Source organism: Thamnophis sirtalis, unplaced genomic scaffold (assembly GCF_051295495.1).
Source record: "Thamnophis sirtalis isolate CommonGarterSnake01/CBP01778 unplaced genomic scaffold, rThaSir2_p1.2 scaffold_2, whole genome shotgun sequence".
In the NCBI taxonomy this organism is placed as follows: Eukaryota; Metazoa; Chordata; class Lepidosauria; order Squamata; family Natricidae; genus Thamnophis; species Thamnophis sirtalis.
The window spans coordinates 153202266-153227956 of record NW_028261382.1 but is presented as its reverse complement, the minus strand read 5'-3'; the positions used below and the strand labels follow the sequence as shown (position 1 = coordinate 153227956).

General features: G+C 35.4%; 1 protein-coding gene across 1 annotated transcript in view; it reads right to left on the bottom strand.

The window, feature by feature from the left end:
- ARHGAP28 (Rho GTPase activating protein 28) overlaps nucleotides 1-25691 on the bottom strand; it is a 73652-nt gene that overhangs the window by 20077 nt on the left and 27884 nt on the right. Inside the window, exons 2-7 of the mRNA XM_087707254.1 lie at nucleotides 12166-12368; nucleotides 8369-8586; nucleotides 4643-4730; nucleotides 2843-3000; nucleotides 1258-1423; nucleotides 1065-1156 (exon numbers count right to left, since the gene is read on the bottom strand). Coding sequence (XP_087563380.1) covers nucleotides 1065-1156; nucleotides 1258-1423; nucleotides 2843-3000; nucleotides 4643-4730; nucleotides 8369-8586; nucleotides 12166-12368 — 925 coding nt within the window. The remainder of the gene's footprint in view (nucleotides 1-1064; nucleotides 1157-1257; nucleotides 1424-2842; nucleotides 3001-4642; nucleotides 4731-8368; nucleotides 8587-12165; nucleotides 12369-25691) is intronic.

The window sequence follows — 25691 nt, the reverse complement described above, 5'->3', positions numbered from 1 at the left end:
AATGATTTTACCTGAAGTTACATCTTTCTGACTCGAAACATAAACAGAAATAAGCTTGTCAACTGCCCTGAAACTATAAGATTAATGACTAATTAATGAGGGTTAACAAGCTTGTGCTCAATCCAGATAAGACCGAGTGGCTGTTGTGCTTCCCTCCCACTAATTTGGCAAGTGTTCCATCTCTCAGGCTGGGGGGTCAAATATTACGCCCCTCAGACAGGGTCTGCAACTTGGGAGTCCTCCTGGACCCACAGCTGACTTTTGAACACCATTTGTCAGCTGTGACCAGGGGGGCATTTGCCCAGGTTCGCCTGGTGCACCAGTTGCGCCCCTACCTGAACCGGGAGGCTCTCACAACAGTCACTCGTGCCCTTGTGACCTCTAGGCTGGAGTACTGCAACGTGCTCTACATGGGGCTGCCCTTGAAGAGTATTCGGCGACTTCAGCTAGTCTAGAATGCGGCCGCGCGAGCGATCGTGGGTGCACCTCGTTTCACCCACATAACACCTATCCTCCGCGAGCTGCACTGGCTACCTGTCGATCTCCGGATACGCTTCAAGGTGCTACTTGTCACCTATAAAGCCCTTCATGGTAGTGGATCTGGGTACTTGAGAGACCGCCTACTGCCAATTACCTCCACTCGACCAATTAGATCCCATAGATTAGGCCTCCTCCGAGTTCCATCAGCCGGTCAATGTCGACTGGCAACCACACGGAGGAGAGCCTTCTCGGTGGCAGCTCCGACCCTATGTAACGATCTCCCCGTGGAGATTCGTACCCTCACCACCCTCCAGACCTTCCGCATAGCCCTTAAAACCTGGCTGTCCCGTCAGGCCTGGGGTTAAAGACCGCAACCCACCCGAATTGTATGAATGTTGTGCTTTTAATGATGTACTGTCTTATGTGTTTAATCTGTTTGTCCTCCCTGCCTTCCGAATTGTGAGCCGCCCTGAGTCCCCCTAGGGAAAAGGGCGGCATATAAATAAACTACTCAAACTCAAACTACTCAGACTATTATTCTCTATGTATGCAGTGGTGATTAAGCTCTTTAAAATAGTACTCACTTTTTGAAAAATAAGGGGGACTTTAATTCCAGGAAACTTCTTTTGATCATTTTCCAAGAGTACTGCTAGTGGAACTCCAAAAAGGCCATTTTCTTAAAGAAAAATAATTTAAAATATGAGATTTCAGCTAAGTAATGTTTTGCTGGTTACAAAAAACTTAAGTATCTAATGTCATAACATTGTTTGTAACTACCTCGCCTTTTCATCCTTTCTGTCCGGTTCCTTTTCAGTTCTATTCCTAAAGCATCATAGACAGCCGTTAATTCAATCAGAGAGAGATAACGAATTTTCTTCATGTCCTCAGGAGACAAATCTCCAACTTCAGTTAATCCAAGTCGACTTTTCCTAATTGTATATTTCTGTAATAGATTTTAAATAATTATTTAACATTGAAAACATTATTAAGTTTGCATGTATGCATATAGTATTTCATCCTTAAGTATATTTTTTACAAAAAAGCAAGCGAATCAAGTTATAAATCATTATCTTAAGAAGAGTACTGATTACAATCCTCAGTCTATAGATGGCATAGTAAGTTTCCCCTAATGTTCTAGGAATTTAGGGGTGGGAGGAATATTAAACAAACTGTATCTAAATTCTTGCCTTGTTAAATGCATACATAGAAGACTTACAAGTAGCATGGAACCCTTTCACTCTCCCACCCAAGTTCATTTAGAATTACTTTTTTATTTCTGAATAATTACTCTATGTAATTATTGTTATAAGATTAAACTAAATTTATTTTATGTTTAGGGAAATTATTATATATTTAAATGCATCACTGTAGCAATTATCAGCAAGTCTTCCTGTCTAGGATAAACCTAATAGAGAAGGGCAAATAAATTATAAACAGTGTTTTCAAACAAAGATCATGCATCTGATACATGGGAAAATCTGTACAAATTCAAACATTTATAGATAGCAGACCTATACATCAGGCCAGTGTCTCCCTTCTTCTATTGTACAGGTAATTCTGAAATAATATTTTTATCCAACATGCAATATTAAAAGTCAATTTTTAAAATATTTATGAATTTATTCAAAACATCTTGATAATATAGCTCTCAACACTTTGTGTGGAAAATTATGTAATTATAGAAGGCAAAAAAACTGATATTATTTTATTTATTCACTTATACAAAATGCAGTTTTATAATAATTAGCTTTTTTAACACTGAGATTTTTCCCTTTCTATACTTGGCTAATTATTATATTGTTATGGAACTCTTGAAGCAGCACTTCTTCAATTTCTGGCAGGGGAAGAACCCTCTAAACCTTGGAATTTTAAAACCTTGTGTGTTTTACGGGCTTTCCCAACAGATTCTGGAACTTTTGAAAAATTTGCTTGAGTTCAGGAGGAGAGTTAAAGTAATTTTATTGAGTTCTGTGCTCCTTTTAAAACTTTTAATGGATAGAACAAATAGGCTTTCTATACTAAATTTGTAGCACCTTTGGCTAATTTGAATATAGCATGTGGCTGTTTATTAGGCATTTTTAATAAAATTTTGTTATGGCAGTGAAATTTCTCTTGACTTTCATAATTTGCGATTAAACCCTATCAAAGACTTTTTATCCCAATATGAGTATTTTGTGAATAATTTCAGCAAGATACCTTATTTCTTAGTTGTTCATTTCAGAGAAATAGCACTTGTTTAGAAAACAAACTAGTTTTCCTCCCCCACACCCAAATCTCCAAAGTCAAGGTAACATATTTATGCTTGAAAGAAAGAAATTCAGGAATGATATAAAGTACATAAACTTGAGGACCTTAAACTTACAGGTAATGCAGAATCATCCTTTTTTAACCTTTGACTTTTGTGACATTCTCTGTGTTTTGGAGGCACCGTGATTGATTCTGAGAAGGAAATTTCAAGGGAAAGCTCCTCTTTCTCCAACTGACTGCCTTTATTGAGTTTATATTCCATACAGTCACTAGCTGAAATCAAGGGACAATTTTCATGAATGCTGTATTGTCCATGGAAAAATAGCACACTCAAAGGCTGGAGAAACTAATTCCAGAGCATTAACCATATATTTCTGTTTGTTTATAGCAGAGGTGGGTTTCTACCAGTTCGCACCGGTTCGGTAGAACCCGTTCGTCAAATCTACCAAATCCACCAGTGGACCCGGAAAGCAGGCCACACCTACAGAAGAGGTTCCAAAATTTTTTGAAACCCACCACTGGTTTATAGTAATAACTACATGGCAATTCATGAAAGAATTATGTAGATATTTGTTATCCATTTATTCCACCTCAGTTCCTGAACTGAGGTCCAAGGCTCAGAAATGAGGAACCTAAAGTAGATTTGTATATGGAATATATATATATATATATATATATATATATATATATATATATATATATATATATATATGTGTGTGTGTGTGTGTGTGTGTGTGTGTGTGTGTGTGTGTGTGTGTGTGTGTGTGTGTGTACAGGCGCGCGCACACACACACACACACACACACATATATATATATATATATATATATATATATATATATATATATATATATATATATGTTTTTATTTGTGCTGATAAATAAATAAAGGAAGACTAGTATAGATCTATTTCAAGCTATTTAGCTCTCATCAGCTAGCCATATCCTTACTGGGATTCGAACCTGTGCTCTATTGCCTCCCCAGGCAGGGAGTTAACCATTTGAGCTACAGTATATATATATACATACATACATACACATATCGAATCCCAGTAAGGGTATGGCTAGCTGATGAGAGCTAAATAGCTTGAAATAGATCTATACTAGTCTCCCTTTATTTATCAGCACAAATATAACACATACACACACACACACACACACACACACACACACATATATGCATACACACACACACACACACACGGGTTATATATATATATATATGTTTTTCCCCTTCCCCATTTTGAACTAAATGGGTTTTAATCAGGTGCAGACAATATGATGCTCAGGATAACAAAAGCCCTGGTTTAGTTTCTGCCAAAAAGGGTTTAAAAATTGAAACAATATAGGGAATTCTTTTAATATACTTTATGACAGTTTTTATAAAGATTAATGAGTAAACAGAAGCATTCTCCACAGATTTCATTCATGGAAAAAAACTTTGATTTTGATTTTCCTGATTAGATAGATTTGTAGCTATAGAAATCGCTAGTACAGTTTATACTGTGGTATAAAAGTAAAAAGTTCAGGTTGTAATGTTATTATCTTCTATTGTGCTAAAGAAAGTTGAGAGTCAATGCCTTTTTCTTTCCTCCCCACCCCCAGTTTTCTATAACATTTTAAATTTCTCTTTGTATTTTATATTTTGATAAACTAATAAAAATGTATTATAAAAATAATTCTGGGGTCAGAAAGAATAACATACAATTTAGTAGACTAGTAAATCTAGGACAAAATCGGATACATAATTAGTCATAAGTCCTATGATGATAAAAGAGATTTATTCTGAAGTAATATTAGATAGGAGTTCTGCATTAAAATTAAACAGGATACTGCCATCAACGATCAAATTATTTCCCAGATTTTAAAAAAGCCCGCCCCACCAAAAAAATTGTTATCTATTAGTAGATACTCACAGCTAACCATTTTCCAATCTGGATTCTGCACAGAAAAATCAATACCATTGGTTGTGACAGGTAACACTGATATAGTCTCAAATGTAGGCTAGAAGACACGAAAACATTAGAATAATTTATCTCTGATACAAATCTGTAATTTTAAAGATACAATTTATTGACTTTAGTTAGTATTACTCAATTATTCTTTCTTCATAGTGTACAAATTAAATTGTAATTAAAATAAAATTATAGTTCATTAAAAGAAAAAGGGGAAAAGAAAACCACATAGAATTCCATAGAATTATACCACAATTACCTAAAAGAATAAATACAAATAATTAGTTTTAATAAACTAAAGTTAATAGTTTTTTATTATATTTTTATTAAATTTTAATTTAATATTACAATAAAATATTTTATTAAATTAATTTGTATTTTTATTAAAAAATAATTCACACTGATTGGAATACAGCAGTTCAGCATGTCTCCTCCCATTTGTTTGGCTGCAGTATTATCAAGGTGAAATGTATCATTTCAGCTGTGCGTATCATATAACTAAAATTATACAATGACAACTGGAAATAAAATGATCTATTAATGAACAGGATAGAAAACAAAATATTGATAACAGGGTGCATTTTTTAAACAATTATTTTTATTTTTACTAAACAAACAACACACACAAAAATAATCATCTTACATTACATCTTGTAGAAAGTGTGTCAATTGGTTACAATTAGCTTTCGTGCATCTCTTCCAGAGTCATTACTTACATTCATATCAAATGTCAAAATTCTTAATGAGTCTTACTTTCAACATATCATAGTTCTCATTTAACTGAAATTGTTTTAATGTCCTTTTGCCTAGAATAATCCATAGTTAAAAAACACAACCACCTAATGGCATTTCATTAATTATTACAGAGTCATCCAATAGCCTTAAACCTTTATAACATATTCTAAACAAAAATTAGTTGACAAAATATCTAAGCCCTTTTCTTCCCCTCAAATCACTGTTTACAATTTGTGTCCACGTTCCTTTTGTTATGGTGGTACATGTACGTATCATTAACTGTATCCCTTATTCTTATCATTCCATTGTTAGTTGTTATAATTAATATTGGTTAACAAAAAATCCTTTACTGTTATATCTATTTTCTTCTCATCAAACCAACATATGTATACTTTATTGCCCTTATCAATTATTTTTTAACATAACCATCTATAAGTTACTAAATTGCTACTTACTAATTATAAAACTTAGTTAAATTTTTTAATATATCCAATAACATTATACCTTTATAACATATTCAAAATAAGAATTAATTATTTAAATTTCTAAACCTTTTTTCCCCAAATCATTGCTTGCAATTTATATCCAAATTCCTTATATTAAGCCAGTACATATATATGTCATTAACTATGTCTTATCATTTCATCATTATTATTATCATTAATGTTTGTAACGAAATCATTTATTACTTACATCCAGCTTCCTCACGTCTAGCCAACACAGAAATATACCTTGTTACCATTATCAACTATTTATTTAAGCAAGTAATCTAAAGAGTTACTAAATTCCTACTTAGTAATCATCAAACTTAGCTATTATTAATTTTTATTATCGATTTTTATATATCAACCTGTGTCCTTCCAGAAGGCATGTAGTCTTATTTCTTTTGCCATTTGTGGAGTTAATTTTCTATTTATTTCCTTGGTAAAGTTTTTATGGACATCTCTCCGCACCTTATTGTCTATTGGATCTCTCAGGTAATCTCGGCGCTCTTTTGCTACTTTAATTGATTTATTTTTGGTTGCCAATCCTGTTTCTGGTAAGATTTTTTTCTTTAAAACCATTATTTTTTCTCTTTTTTCTTCTTTTGTGCCTTGAAATTTGGGGAAAGCTCCAGGCCATCAAATTCCCCCTTCCAAACTCCCATTTTTTCGCTTTCAACCACTTTCAGTTCAGAAATCAGATCATTAGTTTTCTTATCTTTGTGTTCATTTTTCTCTTCAGTTTTTGGAACTCCACCTCCCTCATTTTTTTCTGGTATAAACTCTACATTCTTGTCAATTCTCCAAGTTACCAATAACTCTTGAATTGCATCCCAAATCTTTTGCAAAGTTAAAGTTTCCTCTTCTGTAAATTGATCCATGTTCCAAATTGTAAATTACTGCTGCTGTAGCTTTAATCTTCACAAGAGAGAGGTTCCGTTTTTTCCCCTTCTCCCAGTACCGATAAGGCTCTCAAGAGACAGCAGTGGTAGCCTTGACTCTTATTATTAGTTACAGAGCTATGAAGCACGACATTAAGCTTCTGACCAGCAAAATTAGTATTTTTTTTTTCACTTTCTTGTGTTGACTCAGATTTAGGAGGGACAAAGTTCTTAAATGGAGTTTGATAGCAAATAGTACACAATTTTTGTTAAAGTAAAAAGGGAGATTTTAGTCCTTGAGTTGAAAAATAAGGCAGGAAGAAGCTGAAGAAGAAAAACCGGTCTGTTTACTTTAAGCGGGGGGGGGGGGGGGGGGAGAAAAAGTTGCGAGAAGCATTTCAATAGTTACAAGAAGAAAAGCATACTGACCAAAACAAAACAATGACGATCAATTCTGCCGCTGACTTCTTCTGGTTAAGGGTTTAGTTTAGCATAAAAAAGAGCTTATTTGGGCAGTTTTTTTCCCAAAACAGAAAGAATCCCCCAGATGATCACACCTTCTCTTTCTGTTCCCTTCAGTTCCTTAGCCATCTGTCCTCACTTCATCAGCCTAAGCTGTCTTTTGTCACTAGCATGAAGACTTTTTCTTGCTTTTTTCAGGGATTTTGCGATGTCCCCGAAATCAGCAAGACATATTCTTCCTGTTCACCGTCTCTTCGGGATGGTTTAGGTCCGATTGGACCCCCCAGTGGCAAACGTACTGGCTGCAGTCTCAGAGCATCGAGACTCCACATCCGTACTGTGGAGACATTGGCTCCTCTTCCAGGATGCATTCTTGTGTATTGATATCACTGATGGTAAAACTGCTTTGAATATCACACATTTTTAACTGACAGCTGTGGGCAAAAGGAAGTTTTGATATGTATTTCATAGAAAGGCATTTTATTTTCAATAATAACACATTTTCAAATGTGATTTTCTCAAACAATTATTAAGTCCTATACATAAAATACTTCAGTGAAGATATATTGAAAGAATAAGTACACTTCTATTGCAAAGCATCTACCTTATACATAAACAAATGTTATAGTCTTAATATTTTTGGGTAACACTGACCAATACGTTTAGAAAAAAAATGAGGTGGCCCAAGTAATTTGATACACATTTGTATTTGCACATACTGTATTCCTTTTTACAAACTTTAAATGAGGTTTAATGTCACATAATTTCTGCATGGAAACACATAAAAGTTAATTAGTTAAATCATATAATTTTTTAATCCTTATTTTGCAAGTTTGGAGCTGTTATGGAAACAAAAATTGACTTGAATTTATGAACAATATCTGGTGAAAGTTTTAAAGAAGAGCGCAGTTCCTATGTATCATCATCCCATTCAAGAGCAGAATGTATAAAACAAAAAGGCAAGCAGAAACTACTTTTTGATAGGCCTTCCTAAACATTTTCTCAGCATTTTGGTACAGAGTATTATACCAATTTAAAGTGAAACTCCACAGAGTAATCAACCAGTAACCAAAATAATAAAAAAATAAATTTCAAAAATGTCTAAAACATTAAAATAGTTCACTTACAGAGGAATTATGAATACCAAAGATATCACGCACATCTCTGATTGTGTGTTTATTTTTCTTTCTCATGGTCTGAGAATATGTGGTATATCTCTTTTGCACTGCAGCTGCTTGAGTTCGGGTCAATGTTGATAGCAATGCTTCTCCATTGTCTTCTTCAGATTCTGATATTAATGTAGACAGGCCAACATCTTGCAACCATTCAGCTTCTAGTTCACCTTCTATAGAGGAGCAGATATTATAGGAAGTAAGCTGGATTAGTCAATGGTAGCAAAATATAAAGGAGTGTGGTCACATCTTTTTTGACTAACAAATTTTGTTAAAAGGCATATTTTTAATTAATTGATAAGATACTTCTAATCTGTTTCACATGTAACCTGTATCTGCATGACCAACTTGTTAATACTCTGTACCCCTCATTTCCCCGTAGTTTTCAGTGTTTCCCAACCTTGGCAACTTGAAGATGTCCGGACTTCAACTCCCAGAATTCCCCAGCCAGCATTCGCTAGCTGGGGAATTCTGGGAGTTGAAGTCCGGACATCTTCAGATTGCCAAGGTTGGGAAACACTGGTTTAAATCTTCTATCAGTCTAGCGATTCTAAGAATTTGATGAAGTGAGGTCCAGTTTCACTGGATCTCCCTTCATCATATCTTTTAATCTATTAGTCCAAAAAGATAAATCCAGAGTCAGATTAGCATTAGGAACATGATGAAAGGACAAGAAGATTGTCACCACAAAATTCCTTCCTCGTCTGATCATCTGATTCTAAAATTTTGATAGGGAGAGAACCAGCAAGAGCTACAACAAAATACTGTGATGTAAACCGATGTTATTCAAGTCCAACAAACATGACCCTTTCAACACTATTTTATATTTTTTTTTCATTCTTCTTTCCTCACCTGATCTAATTGCTAAGCAGTGTGACATAACCACCAATCATGCTCACACCTCTGTAGGGCTACGCTCTAAGTGATTACAATTTCTTTTAATAAGAATCTTTGTTAAAATATGCTTCTGAAAACAGCTTTATATGAGCAGGCAGGCACAGAATCTGTAGAATAATGCAGTTTAGTAGAAATATTTTGGAAAACTTGAAAGAACAAATTGGGAAAAGAGAGTGGGGAAGGGAGGACATATTTTTGAGATGTCTAAATACAAAATGCTTTGCTATTGGGAATAAATCAGGGAAACCTTTCTGCACAATCATACTGATCTAAGGCAAAATATATCAGTCTATATCCTTGAAACAGGCTTATATGTCATCTTGCAGACATGTTCTTTCATCTTTTCAAAATAATTGGCTGAAAATACTGGTATTTGACATTCTAGGGTCAAGAGTTTCACAGTGATCTAATTTTGAAGAGGAAAATATGATTTGGAGTATGAAGGGGCACACACAGAGCTTCTGTTTGTAACTCCTTAAAACAAAGAGTCTGAGGCCCCAACTTCTTGGTCTTTGGAAGGTTGTCAACGCCTGGTCCCCAAGTGTTAGGAATGAGATGTTAGGAGACTACAATATATGTGACTCTATCTTGTGAATTTGTTTCTTTTTATTATATTTAACTATGTTTGGTTGCAGAGCCCTTTTTACATATTGGATTATTGCAATGTGTTTTACATGAGGCTGCTCTTTAAGACCATCCAAAAGTCTAGAATGTAGTGGCATTTGCAGCTCTGGCACTTTGTGGTTGGCCATGCTAATGTTGCACCATTATTGAATGAGCTGAAATGGCATCAACTTTCATGAGCTAAAAATCACTTCATCAAATGAAATGAAATTTAATATTTTGTGGAGAACTTTATGTCTTCTGAGACAGGGTTTCCAGAAAGAGAATGACCGTACGTAGGTAATAGAGAAATAGTATTAGTGAAGAGCTACTATACTGGCGCAATGCCACAATTACAGCTTCCAGGTAGATGCCAAGGCAGCCCACATAGAGCATGCTGTAGTTATTACTACAAAAAATAACAAGGGCTGAATTGGGAGTATATGTTGTATTCAGGTGGGGAAGAAAACAAAACAATGAGCGACCCAAGGCATAGACGTTTATTTTATTTATTTATTGAATTTATTTGATGCCTATCTTGTAGTGAAGGACTTTGGGTGGCTTCCAGCCTTAAAATCCTAACAAATAAATATCTTTAAAAGAATAAAAGTAGAAATAATGGGAACGTAAGGAAAACTTCAGAAACTATTTTGATGTTTAGACCCAATCTTGAAGAAAAAAGAGGCAGAAAATTAAATTGCTACTTGATGCTGCAGTATAAATATGGTTTTACTTTCGATTAGCTCTGGAAGAATGCTGCCTCATGATTTTATCAACACAATTTTAATAAAGCTGTATAACTGATTCATTAACTTTGTCCCCCAAGGCTCAAGAAACTTTATGCTTGGAAGACACAACTGGGACTATAATTCATTTCCATGATTCCAAGGCAATATTTAACCTCTAGGTCTTCATACAGATCTTTTCTCTCCCCCACACTTTCCCCACTTATTAAATAAATGAAGATGCTCTGGGTTTTTTCTTTAATAAATGCTAGATGCAATCCATTCAGAGCAAAGGGCTTCAAGGCTGTAGCATTATCCTACTTGTCAAGAAATAAGCATTTTGAGAACTGTTTAGAGACTGTAGGGGAAAAAAATCTTTGTAGAAGAATTAAAAACGTGCTCGTCTATTTAAAATCAATGAGACCTAAAGAGTGTTAACTGAATTGTGAATAAAATTTTGAAGATATAAGCCTTTAGCACAAAGGAAAAATAATGAATCTCTGTTTATTTGCTGTTTTTATCACTCCAGCTGAGGCCTAGCAACTTGAAATGTGCACAACAGGGCACATTTTTTAAAGTATTTATCCATGCCCTTCATGGAAACAAACTTTATATCAATCTCTTGCTATGAAAAAGCAAATATCTTTGAATAATATTGTCCTAAATAGGGGGTGTGATGGGTCAGCAGTTAAAGATACTGAGCTTGTCAGTTGGAAAGATGACAATCCAGGTTTAAGACCCAAGCACTGCATGACAGTTGGCTGTCCTGTATTAATTCTGATTATTCTATGATGTACTCACACATTCAAACTTAAATCCCCAACCTTTTGGGCACCTGGGACCGATTCCGTGGAGAGATTTTTCTTCGGACCAGACGGCATAGTTTCGTGTGCTGCCTGCATCCCGCGGATGGAGCTTCACTTGTTTGCACAGCCCAGTTTCTGGTATGCTGTGGAATGGTGCCAGTCCACGGACAAGGATTAGGGACCCCTGACTTAAATGAATTAATTAAATCAGGGACCAATGTTTCACACTGATACACTGTATGTTGAATGATTATTTAATGCAATAAAATGAAAAAAGGAACAAACTTTGGGTAGATGTTTATCCATACTTTCTATATATTCAAAAGGAGACAAATACCATTTCCAAAAATTGTGGCTGGTAAAAATCATACCACGAACTTCTGTATTTGATTCTTTTTTGGTATAATTTCTGTTGAAGGCTTTTACAGGGAACTACTAGTCAATTAATCATGGAATCCATCTTGCAGTAATACTTATTTTTATCCTTTAAATGTTATCCAGGAATTCATCTTCACCCTCAGTTTTCTTATACACTTCAATGTTTTTCATGCAAAACTTCATTCTAAAATTAGTAGAATTTAAAACCTTAGAAATATTATTATCCAATATAGCTATGCAGTGCTTCTGATTCAGTTCTCAAACATAAATGAGCATTTATTACACCAGCACATTTTTGGAATAAAAACAAGGATCAAGGAAGATCAGAAATGTTTATTCATACCATCAGGAGGTTTGACCTCTAACAGGTTCTGCTCATCTTGCCTGTCTTCTGTGCTCTCCTTGATGTTTTCTACCTCACACCAGAAATCCTCCATTGAAGTGCTATCAACAGACGCTTGAGAATTGGAACGACTATACATCGGAGGGCGCAATGATTCATTGGAGAGCATTCTGCTAATTCGTTGGCAACGAGGGAGAGATTTCCTGAAACAAAGCAAAAATAAAGATCAGGAGAATAATGAAGACATGATCTTATACTATTCACCTGAGGGGCAGATTTTTGAATATTTACACTCAATTAGCCAAGCTGTTAATTTTTGTTCTCTGCACATGTAAAAGTGAGTCTCAAGTGGAAAATAAAAATCAGGCATCTCTATCATTCAATTTGTCCCCCAGTGCCTTAAATAATGATATTCCCGATAATAAATAAAAAAAGACGGTAAAGCACATGTTCTGTTTACACACACACACACACACACACACACACACACTCACACACACACACGGAGGAGAGAGGGAGGAGGGGGAAAAGAGAGAGAAAGTCCTATTTTTCTAGTACTACATTATAAAGAGTTATAATTATTTTAATAATCAAGACAAAAACTGTCTCCATATTGCAAGTATGTTTTTGTTAATAATGCATTACAATAAATTTCCTGCTTTCCAAGCAATTTGTGTCCAACAATGCTTTATTGTCAAGATTAAAAGTTTAAGGATATAGAAAGAAATCAAATTGTATGAAAGGAAAAATCAAAATGGCAAGTTTTTGTAAGAGAAAGTTTTATACAAGTCAGTGGAAAAGAATGTTCCACATAACTCTGTGATGTGCAAATAAACAATAGTGAAATGATTCTAAACAAATGTACCTATTAAGCATCTGTCAATGATAAGATATAATTTAAAATTTTAAAGCAGATGGTATATTTTGCAAAAAACAATAACATTTTTTGGGTTTTATGGAGTAATATTTTTATAGAAGAAAAAATAGTAGTTGTAGGGAAATGCAAATATTTCATATTTCATATGCATTAGGACAGTTACTGCTTTGAAATAGATAAGATATAAAACAAATATGATTAAGAATATTTAAATGACTTGCTGTTCTAAGGGAAAGTCATTTAAATGACTTGAAATTAAATGGATTCCATCTTTGGTTATTGGTTTGGTTATTGGTATTGCATGAAAAACAAGGGATTGAAGTAATTTTAACGGCTGTTTGTACTATGATTTTTAGAAGAGACTAAATCTATGTATATTTATCTCTAGAGTTGTCATTCCTGTCCTACTACATGAATAGATGCAGTCTACTTTTTAAAAACATCACGAGACTTAATTTCAGAAAGTACACATAACTGCTGCTGTATAAAGTTGGACGGCTGTTGCATGAAATCTGCATATTTGAATGCTATTAGACTGAAGCAAGCATTGGTCTTAATCACAAAGCAATCATGATTATATCAATTAAGTGCTTTATTTCATGATGGCACTGGTTGCCTACTGATGAAGAAGCAATGCAATTTGTCCTAATTAATTTATTTTTTATATCGTATCACAATCCCAAAGAATTACAAAATTCTACGTAGGACTCTTCAGATTTTAGTTACTCCTTGGATACAATGGCCTGCGAGTGAGAGAATAGGCAGACTCTTTACATAAACCATATAAAGAAATTAAGAAGTTAAAGCTGAATAATAGCATAAACCTGGGAAATAGGAAGTAGTAAGAGGGCCAAGTCAGTGCCACGGCCCTGTAGAAGTAGGAAGTTTAATGCCATGGTAAGTGCCACAGTAGAAATTAGAAATGGGAAGCAGTAGGAGAGGACTTAGAATGGCAAATTATTTTGAGGCACATGCATCTCCAACCTACACTTTGCTTACATGCAAGAGTAAGCAAAATATAGGTAAATTATCCTACCACAGCTTCTAGCTTCTATTTGTATTTATGGTATATATTTGTTGACTTACAAAACCTTGCAGTCATTAAAATGTAAAATTAATTTTTTGCATGCATTGGGGATATGAGAAAACAAGCGGATACCATGATATTGTCTTCTTCTGCCAATAAGTCCAAAAACTTTAGAAAATTTAGAAACAATTAACTACTTATTATAAAAAACATAGCTATGGATTAGTTAACGAATTTCCCTACATAATTTCTTATGGAGACTAAAGAAATGTAAAATATAAATCTAAAATAGTGTTGTGTGAACAATTTCTTCTGTACATATGAAGCACTTCAGAAAGGATTGGATAATAACAATGACAGAGACAACACAGTGGTTCTTTTCATATTATCTTAAGTACTAACATTTTTAGATTTTTAAGTTTGGACAAGATGTATTTATTATATGTAACAGTTAAGAAAATAAACTCATTGTAAATTATGAAAAGTTGTACATGACAGCAGCTTTCAAAGCTGTATTATTTTTGGAGCGCTCTTTCATATTATCGGTTTCATGCTGTAGAGCAGTGTTTTTCAATCTTTTTTGTGCAAAGGCACACTTTTTTCATGAAAAAAATCACGAGGCACACCACCATTAGAAAATGTTAAAAAATTTTAACTCTGTGCCTATATTGACTATATATAAAGTAATTCTCCCACGGCACACCTTACACAATGTCACGGCACACTAGTGTGCCGCGGCACAGTGGTTGAAAAACACTGCTGTAGAGGCATCTGAGGACTGAAGAGATGATAGAGGAACAAAATGGTTTGCTTGGATTAGATGGACCGTTAATCACTGTCAGGAAATTAAAACATTCCTGTCTCTCAGAGAAAGGACCACTAACCATGATCTTTGCCCTCATCTAGTCCCATTACTTTGTTAGCATAACACCATATAAGGAAAAAAAGAGTTTGTGATTTTAACACCAGGCTTTTCGTTTTTTTATGGTACCATGTAAGAAACAAATACAAAACTGTGTCACACTTGTAGCATTTAATTCATTTGTGTTGTTTAAAAAAACATTCACAGCTGTTCAGACCAAATAAGCAAGAAACATCTAAGACATGAATGGAGTATATGTAGTGTTTAATTTTGTGATTACATTGCTTTCTAGTATTTGCATTTTATAGGAACATGAATGTATGAAACACACTGAGGTCTTCAAGACTGCCTTGTACAAAATGCATATTTAGTATGCATCAGAAGTGGGCTGCAAATCCTGGCGCTACTGGTTCGCTTGGAACGCTTCTGCGCATGCACAGAAGCATCCGGGTAGCTGGGTGGAGCCTCCCACGGCCACCACTATTGGTTTGCTCGATCTGGGCCAAATCAGGAGCAACCCACCTCTGGTGTGCACGTTATATTGCAGTATGGACTGAAGTTTATATTATCTTCATGGGGAAATAACCTACTAGCCAACTTGGAAATTGGTATTCTGTGATTGGTTACACCCATTGCGACAATCATTATGTGAAAATGTTTGGGTTGTCTTTTTGTCTATGCATTCCCAGGGTCCATGCAGCAGAAGCAATATGCAGATAAATTCCAATCAATCAATCAATCAATCAATCAATCAATCAAATTCTTTTGCCAAAATAATTAATTATATACCAATATGCTTTTGTTTCTCCGTTGATATTCACTATCTTTCAAATGATGATGTGAACTAGATTACAGAATCATTTCTAAACCAATTCAGTAGAAAATCATCTGGGCCTAATGTCATTCTAGATGAACTGAGTCGAAGGCCTGTAGAAAAATAATGCCTGAATTGGATAACTGAAGAGGATGTGAAACAACACTAGTATCTAGCTGCCCTTTGCTAAGTGTTTACTGCAGGTGAAAGACAGGGAACTGGCAGTATAGCATCATGGTGTTAGTTTGATTTAAAAATATGCAAAAAAAAAATTTCCTGGAAAACCTGAAACCTGAAAAAACCTGAAAATTCCATGGAAAATCCAGGAAACAAAAAATCATGAGCTTTAAATGGCATTCCATTTCAATTAGTAATGGAATACCGGAGACAGCTAAGAAAAACAAATGGTTCATCAAACAATCCAGATTTCTCACTCAAGGAACAAATGGCAGGTCCATCCTACTTCTCACACATTATGCAAAGCCCTAGCAGAATAACTCAATTACAGTGGCAATGATTGTTGGAAGACCTGAAAGGCCAGGTTAAGGACAGATTGTCTTGGAGAAAATCTATGTGGTTGCTAAGAGTCAACAATGACTTGATGGTACATAATATTTCAAATTAACTGGATGAGAAAATATTGCATGCAATACAGTATACAATTTAAATAGCAGTATTATCCATCAGTGTTATCCTGTGTGTTCAGTTGAAAGGTTTTATTAGTCAATTCTTCTTTCAGAAAGGGCTCACATATTGAATTTTGAAATAGTAAGCGTTCTGGATGCAATTTGATATTAGCCAGAGGAGCATTTTTTCCAGTTTTCACAAGAATCATGAAATAGAAACATATTCTAAAGGTAATTCTTCCAAATTCTAATGCTTTTGTATAGCTCTATTAGCATATAGACCATGTAATATCAAAGTATATGGAAGAAAAGGTGACCCAAGGAGGTATTTTCAAGTATGAAGAATACATTTTCTTGTGGTGCCATATTTGGGTTTTCAGTTTCTCTTTTGATAGGTCTTTAGTTTGTTAGGATACATTTACAGATAGGGAACTACTTAGGATTGTTCATTTAGCAAACATTCAACAGTAGGACAAACGCTGAACAAAGAGATTTAACAATTCATACCCAAAATTCCAACTATTGCAGGCCTCCCACAGTTGTGATCAAAATTCAAGCACTAGGCAACCCAGCCATACTTGGGAGCATTTCAACTCCATTTAGCTCCCCATCTATGCCTTTTGGCCCCTTACTGTCCTGCACTCTGCCACCCTAGATGACCTTCACCATCTTCTTGCTCCTGCAAGGCATGCCTACCAACACTGATGGGCTGGCCTGGGGCTGGATTTTGCTGCAGTGCAGGAGCTGTTTTAGCCCTAGAGGAACAGTGCATCAAAATATCCCTTTGCTCCTCACTTCTGGTCCAGGCTTGGGCTACCTTCATGTTGAGAAAAAAATCCCCCAAAACATCCCTTTGCAAGGAGCTCCTGGCAGGATGAGGTTTTAGTTCCACAAAGGAGACGGGGTGCAAAGCACTCCCATATCTGGGAATTATATGGTTTTCTGATGCACTGCATGGTTGCAACCTTTTTCAAAAGGGCATTTTGGTGCATTACAGCTCTGAGTTGCTTTTGGCTTTTGTTTACACAGCTAAAGCTCTTTTCCTTTTATCCGCACCACTATTTTGAAAGAAATAGCCCATCTGTTCTAATGTTCTATGACAACAATGCTAACAGAATAGTTACGTAGTATGTTATATGGCCACAATTTCTGGTTTGCAAAAATTCAAACAAATACTAGATGGCAGTGAAGACTTACATCTTGTAGTCAGCCCAGATATAGTAGTCTTCATAAAATCTTCATTGGTTGACTAATTTTTATCTGATCAAAACAATCTGAACAAAAATACATTCTGTTCTTGTTATGATATATACACACATTAAAAAAAACATTTTAAAAGCACATTTGGTTTTGAAAAGGATGCCTTGAATGCACTCGAAAATTCTTATCATGCACACAGCTATCAAGCTATTTCATTTTGCAATAAGCACTGTTAGGCAATTCACAGAAAAAAATAAAACCTAGAAAGCCAAACAAAATTAAAAGCAGAAATAAATAAAAATAAAATGAAAGTTTGGTCACACCCAAACAATTTGTCACCATTATCTACTGTTCTAATGCTTGGGGAGAAAGTCCGGTCCTTAAGGCCTTACAGAAGGCTAAAAATATAGAGGCCTGCTGAACTTCAGATGGCAAAGATGGTTCCATAGAGCAGTTGCTGCCACGGAAAAGGCATGGTTCCTAGTTCCTATTAGATGATGCCAGTGGTGGAATTCAAAAATTTTACTACCGGTTCTGTAGGTGGCTTGGTGGGCAAGGCGTGGCTTGGTGGGCATGGCTTGGTTGGCATGGCAAGGGAAGGATACTGTAAAATCTCCATTCCCTCCCCATTCCAGGGGAAGGTTACTGCAAAATCCCCATTTCCTCCCGATCAGCTGGGACTTGGGAGGCAGAGAATAGATGGAGGCGGGGGCAGTCAGAGGTGGTAACTATCAATTCTCTGAACTACTCAAACTTTCCGCTACCCGTTCTCCAGAATTGGTCAGAACCTGCTGAATACCACCTCTGGATGATACAGATATTCTTCTTTCATTTATTGTTGTACTGAGTTTGTATTTATTCAGGCTTTTCATTCTTGGTTTTATCTTTTATTATTTTGACACAAATAGTTCTTAAGTACTCAATTCCTATAGCACTGAACTTTCTATTATTCTTCTCCCTGAGTGCCCGTCAACTCCAATATACCTAACTGAGCAAAAGACACAGACATTTGAGCTTTTTTTTTAGTAAGCATGAATTTCATAAAACAAACTACATATGACCGATAACCATTCTACTCATATTGTATGTCTCAAAATTTCTGCATTTGTCAATATCCCATGTTAAACAAATTCATTTACATGTTCTATGTTTTTTAGAAAATCATTTATGGTGAATTGTTGTGTTCTCTCAATTTTCCTTGTCAAACACAAGTACCGTGGTCTTTCATGTATTAATTTTCAGATCCATGCTGTATTCCTGATTGCATCATACAATCTATTTTATATCTACTAAAATTATCTTTCAGTCAACAATAAATTTCATGTGCAAGTATAAATGCACATATATTCACATCCTTAAACGGATACTTCTGCTGCTACCATAAGTATTCATATATATTAAACAATCAATGTGACATCCTACATTCTTGTCTTATTCTCTTAGTGTAGAGTAATTATCTACATTTACTTTCACTAAAGTTTATTTCCACCATATCCTACCACATTTGTTACATTTAAAAACCAGATTTAAACTTCAATCACTTCTTTGATAAACATGAATTGGTCAGAGCAGACTTTATTTAGTTACTCGTTTATCTTTATTTATCAATGGTATCTGCCCATCTCACCTAAGTAATTATGGGGAGAATTAAAATTAAAAATTGTAAAAAGATTCATAGTTAAAAACAATATTAAAAACAGAACTAAACAGATAAAAGGTTAAAAATCACGGTTATGTGCACATTCATGGGGGGGGATAGACTTTCAATATTCTTACAACATTTATTTCATTCTTTTTATCATTTTTTCACATCTATTTACAGATTTGTTTCAGTTGTAGTGCATATATGCATTGTCAGTTATAAAACTACCATATTGGAAAAGCATTTTCATATTTTAGTAGCTCTCAAATTATAGATCCTTCACCTGTGATGTGCTATTAGGCCTTGATCCCAGATACAGAAATAGAATGCTGGAACAAGACTAGGTGACCTAGAGTTTGAAAAGATCAGATTCAAATTATTATTATTATTATTATTATTATTATTATTATTATTAATGGATCAAATAAACATGTAATGTCTCCTTGAACAAAAACTCACACTTTGTGTTTTTAAAGCAAATAATAATAGATTATAAATGATTATGTTGGGAAAGCTTGGAGAAATTAAAAGAAAAGGTAGTAGTAGAGATGATGGAATCACATTGATTGTTAAATAACAAGAAGTTATTATTAAAGAAAAGTAAAGATTTTTCTGCACAATCACCTCTTGACTAGATTAAATAGCACCTGAAAATCAATAGAAAAGCGCAAATTAACAGCTAGTGCAGAATATAATTGAGAAGTTATTTAAAATGATGTAATTTACTAAGAGTTTCATTTTATATTAAAACTTTAATTTTTGGAATTTATCTCTAATTAAAATCATCACAACCCTCAATCAACTGATTTGAAGAGAACTTTGAATTATATGCAAGAGATAATATATATTGCTATACCTGTTATTTTCCCATATAAATCATTACATGTCCTACATTTAAGTTAATTATAAGTATATTGATATCTTCTGAATATGTGGCATGAATTGGCAATCCTAATTTAACCTATTTGTCTTCCACAAATAGGAATCATAAATATATCTGCAAGCCACTATCTGCATCGCTAACAGATAAGTGTGTGAATCATATAAAAGACTGAAGAATTCAATATATTTAAGACATTGACGTAAGAAATCAGAGGATAAAACCCTACTGAGAGAATTTTCATGCAGTCTTCATAAAATATTTGGCAAATTAGCATCGCACCATGTTTTGCCTCTAAGTTTATTAAATAGAATGATATTCAAGTCTTGAATAGCATAGAACCAACTTCTACCATGCTGTACTTATATCTCCCATTTTCTAAAATAATGACTTAGTAATGATTAAAAATCATAACATTTGCTGCAATTATATATAAATGAATGTCATATTCTTTAAATTGAAAATTAAATTATCAAAATATTTCTATTATTAAAGTTTTGTTTCTATATTTACTGATAATAATGAACACTCATAAAATCATACAGATAAAAAGTACTATCACATTGTAGTTTCAACCTTATGAACATTTAGTTAGAAATAAATCCGCAACATACATTCACTATAATTTCCCTCAAACTTTATTTCAATGCCCTGTAAAAATTTGTCAAACAATTTTGTTAATACCGGTATCTATCATTTTCAAATTTTAAAAGCATATTTATACAGTATATCTACACAATAGATAATGTGCATAGACAGTTTGGATTGCAAATGTTTGCTAAACTTACTAGCATATAGAAAGTTTGGGTCCGATTCACAATACTATCAAATCTTAGAAAAATGCATATGATCTCACTTTTTAGTATCTATCCTTTTTTAAAAGCTATATGTTGCTCAGTATTGTAGTAATATACATTGTTAACTGCATGCTCATTTTTTCTCTGCAACCCCTTATTTTTTTTAAATGAGAGGAAAATATTGATGAGTTATGTCTATAGAACAATTTACCTTAGTGAGTTAGAATTTTATTGAGAATATAGAGCAAAAATAATCCCTTTTGTCTTAAACCCCTGGTAACTGATCCTTTTCTAACATACATACATATTCTGAAACTCTTCTGCCTCTGATAAAATAGATTAAAGCTTTGTGTTTCTGGAAGAAGAAAAAAAGGCTCCCTTTTTGCAAAAAAAAGGAGGGAGAGAGATTTGGTCTTTGAGAAAAATAGAACCTCTCTTCACAGTAACTAATTGAATGCTTGATGCCTTCAGGACAAATGCTTGGACTACATTTTTCTGGCTGTATCAGGACTTAAACCTTTCATGCACTTGCCTAGTAAAGAAATTAAAGCTCAATTGGCTATGATTCATAAGACCTCTACTTCTAAGAATGGGGGAAACAAACCAAAAATTATTTATAATATCTCTTTTAGTTTAGAAACTAGAATCTACTGCCATCATTCTGCCCAGAATTTATAATGTACAATAAAATGCACTGAAAATATAAGCTCATAAACATGTAAAGAATCTTTATTAAAAATAGACTTTTGGGATCATTCTTTGGAAAAGTTTATTGCAAAGTGGTCCTTTTAAAAGTTGCAAAACAATGAGAGTTACATTTCTGCTGTAAAGATTACTTTAAAGAGTACTTCAAAACCCTTTATTAGCTATCCCAATTGGGACCAGCAAAACTCTATCACTAAGTCCCCTAGTTGCTAAGTGGAAAATTATGTGACTACAACATACTTATTTCCCATTTGACCATTAAGAAAGTAACTGTGGTCATTAAGCAAAACACTACATGACTGTGACTTATGATTTCATTTCCACATTTCCCACTAATACTGTTTGTTGCAAGCTGATTCGGAAGCATGCAAATAGCAACCATGTTACTTTGGCTGTTTCAATGGTCAAAAATGTGAGGATTGGTTCCAAATTGGTTTTTTTTAAATACTGTTGTAACCTCAAATAACTGATAAACAGAAGCGGTCATTACGCAAGGATTACCTGTAAAATATATATGCAACAAAACGATCAGACAATGTATCAACAATATCAAAAATATTAGGGGATCAAATTTAGGGATTCATATTTAACTCCAATACATAAATCATAATAAATGGTAGATGGCCATTAAGCGTCTTTGAAAGGAGCCCTTCTCTTCTCTGAACAGTTATTTCCATTATCAAACTACCCTTAACCATTTAGAAAGTACCCACAAATAAAATGAACTATGTTATTGGTACATGGAGGTAGAAGAGCTCAATTATAATAGAAAAGATGTGATATTCTGAAGCTGACAAATGACAAGGATTCACACTTCCATGTGAAGCTAAAAACAAAAGAACAAAGCCAACCCATTTCTACACTTCGATTGTGAGCATACACAGGGGTGGGTTCCTGCCAGTTCTAAGTTCCACAAATCTACAGTGCCGTTTAGAACCAGTCCTAGCTCCCTCCCCCATGCCTGTCAGCACATCATCAAGATGAAGAGCGAGAGGAGGAATTCTGGGAGTTGAAGTCCACAAGTCTTAAAGCTGTCAAGTTTGAACACCCCTGGGTTTTTTCCCTAAAGGGTTAGGGGTGCAAGGGCCTTGTAACTTGACAGCTTTAAGACTTGCACACTTCAATGCCAGAGTTCCTGAGCCAATATGACTGAAGGAAGAATTCTGGGAGTTGAAGTCCACAAGTCTTAAAGCTGTCAAGTTTGAACACCCCTGGGGTTTTTTTTTCTAAAGGGTTAGGGGTGCAAGAGTCTTGTAACTTGACAGCTTTAAGACTTGCGTGCTTCAAATGCCAGAGTTACTGAGGCAACATTTTGGTTGCTAAGCAAGAGTGTTGTTAAATGAGTTTCACCACATTTTACAAGTTGGCCACGGCCACCCAGTCACATGGCTGGCAAGCCACTCCTGCCCAGTCACATGGCTGGCAAGCCACTCCCACAAAGCAGACCACACCTACAGAAGAAGTTCTAAAAAATTTTGAAACCCACCACTGGCATACATTCACTATTTTCAAGGCAAACATCGGGGATCACTTGGATGTCCTGAACCTAACTGATAAGAATCTGAGGAATTCAAATAAAGCCAGATGCCAAGTGCCAGAACTTGGTTGTAAGTACCATTTGAGCAGGTCTGCTGTAACTTTGACCAGTCAGTGTTGTTAAGCGAGGACTACCTGTACATGGAAAATTTCAAATTTAGGAACATTCCAGTCTGAAAGTAAACATATTTTCTTATCTACATAAATAAAAATGTAATGGTTGTTTGTTCAAAATCGATAATCTCTGAAAGTTCTCCTTTGACGAGCTTCGGCCATTTCCACCAGGGGGGGGCAAAGTTCTTCAGCCTCCCCCTCCCCTCTCTCCCCTCCCCTCCCCCCGGGCCTTTGTTGTCTGCCACGGGGTGCCACCTGCGCCATCCCTGGCCGCCTCCCCCCGCCCTTAAGCCAGCCTACCCCCAGCCAGCCCAGTGGAGCTCCAGAGGAGGCGGAGGCGGAGTGTATCCTCAGCCCGGCCGGCCGTGTGCGCTCTCCACCCCCTCACAGCAATCCAGCTACGGCCTCACCAAAGCGGCTCCGATGGGGCAGTGGTGTCAGCCTGAGGTGCAGCGGGGATGGGGCGGCCCCTAGGTGCCCCGTGAGGTGGCACACTGAGGACTTCTCCTCCTCCGAGATCCTGGACATCTCACTCTCCTGGGCCACTGACTTGGGGGAGCCCGAGTGCAGCTCCACCGAGGAGATGCTCAACAACTTCCAAGAGGCTGACAGCCCCGGCGCCGTCTCCCCCAACCAGCCTCGCCCGGCCCAGCAGCCCCAAGTCCTGACCGATGGCAGCACCCACCCCCTGCCCCACTATGCCCAGAGTGGGCCACAGCAACACGTGGCCGGGTACAGCTAGTTTGAAATAGATTTTAAAAGATTTTCAAAACATAGTGATCAAGAGAAGACGTCATGTTATAGTAACTCCAAGAGTAAACATGTACAAAGGAATTTTTTTTGGGGGAAAAAGTTTATGTTCAGAGATACTGTAATACCTGGAAATAATATTTCTCTCTCATATAGCAAAATGTCTCAGCCATTATTTCATACTGTGAGAATGTGGTGCAAAGTCTGTAGAATACAGAAAAACGATAAATCATGTTTATGACTAGTATCAGGACTTGCTGGAAAAGTATGCCGTATTGTTCCAGTTATTTAAACACTATCAGGAAACAAGATTTGGTCAAGGTTTCAAGACTGTATGATCTTTATCCTGAGGCTGGAAAATTATCCTTTGTTCAGAAGAGATGACCTAGCTGTCTTCAGGGGGCGGATCAGTAAAATTGCAGAGAGAAACAGAAGATGATTTCAAGGCATAACTCATAATCAGGATTCTCCAAATCTTGAAAGAATATCCACTGAAAATACTGTATTTTTGAATTCACTCTCATACTATAGATGTATTAAAGAATCATGAATCATTCATAGTCTCAAAATATTTTTCAACTTGCACATTCTGTAGGCTTTCTTAGCAACTTCATCTGTATTGAAATCAGCAATTATGTCCGCCCACAGACAAATCAAGCATAGGCTGATTATAGAGACATTTGCTTCACCCTGTTGAGCTTATCCAGTCTGGGCCATTGCTGTTCATAAAGTTAGAAAGTAAAGTGTAATGGCATAAGATATAAATAGTGTAAATGTAATAACTATATAAAAATCCCATAGTATATGATTCTAGACCCTTATTAAGAAAATAATATAACTACAGACAAAAAGATAAGGAGGCCTTTAGTCTAGTTTGAGATGACAAGCAATGCTATCAACATGTTTATCAAACTGACTTTTCATCACATATAAGCATTCTTGTTTATATATTCAATCCATTAAAAGGGATCAATTTCCTTCTTAGGTGTCCCAAAAGTAATTTTTCAAGAGGCAACTGGGCTTTCTGGTTTTTCTTCGAAGACGTTTCACTTCTCATCCAAGAAGCTTCCTTCTTGGGTGTTTTGAATTTAAGAGGTGACATCAGTAAATGCAGATAGCATTTTATTTCAGATAGCAACTAAAAGATATCTATCTATCATTTATGAGGACAAATTTAAAGACTGATTACTAATTATTCTTACATATCTTTTAAAAAATATCTTTTAAAGAATTTACTTCAGAACAGAGTTTATCTGGATATTATGGACTTTTTACTGTACTCTAATATAGAGGTCCCCAATCCTGGGGCCACAGACCACTACCATGATCCCAGGGCCATGGGCCAGGAATTGAGCTGCTGATTCAGCAGCAAGTGCACAAAACAAAATTTGCATATCTGTGGGATTTGGGTTGTGCACATGAAACCAATCTCCCCTTCTGCTGCCAAAACTACTAAAGCCCTGCTATTGTTGCTGGTCCATGGATCCAAAAAGGTTGGAGATCCCAGCTCTAATAGAAATGAGGACAAGTGAGGTTTATTTTCAGGGGCACAATGGCCAGAACAAAATGGAAAGTGTTAATGGCTCACAATTTGCTTCAGAGGAGATTAAATGTTTTACACTTCACAATAGTTTTTGATACATTGCTTTTGCCTCAAAGCAATCAGTTGTTAATTATGTGCCATCGGTCACAGTCA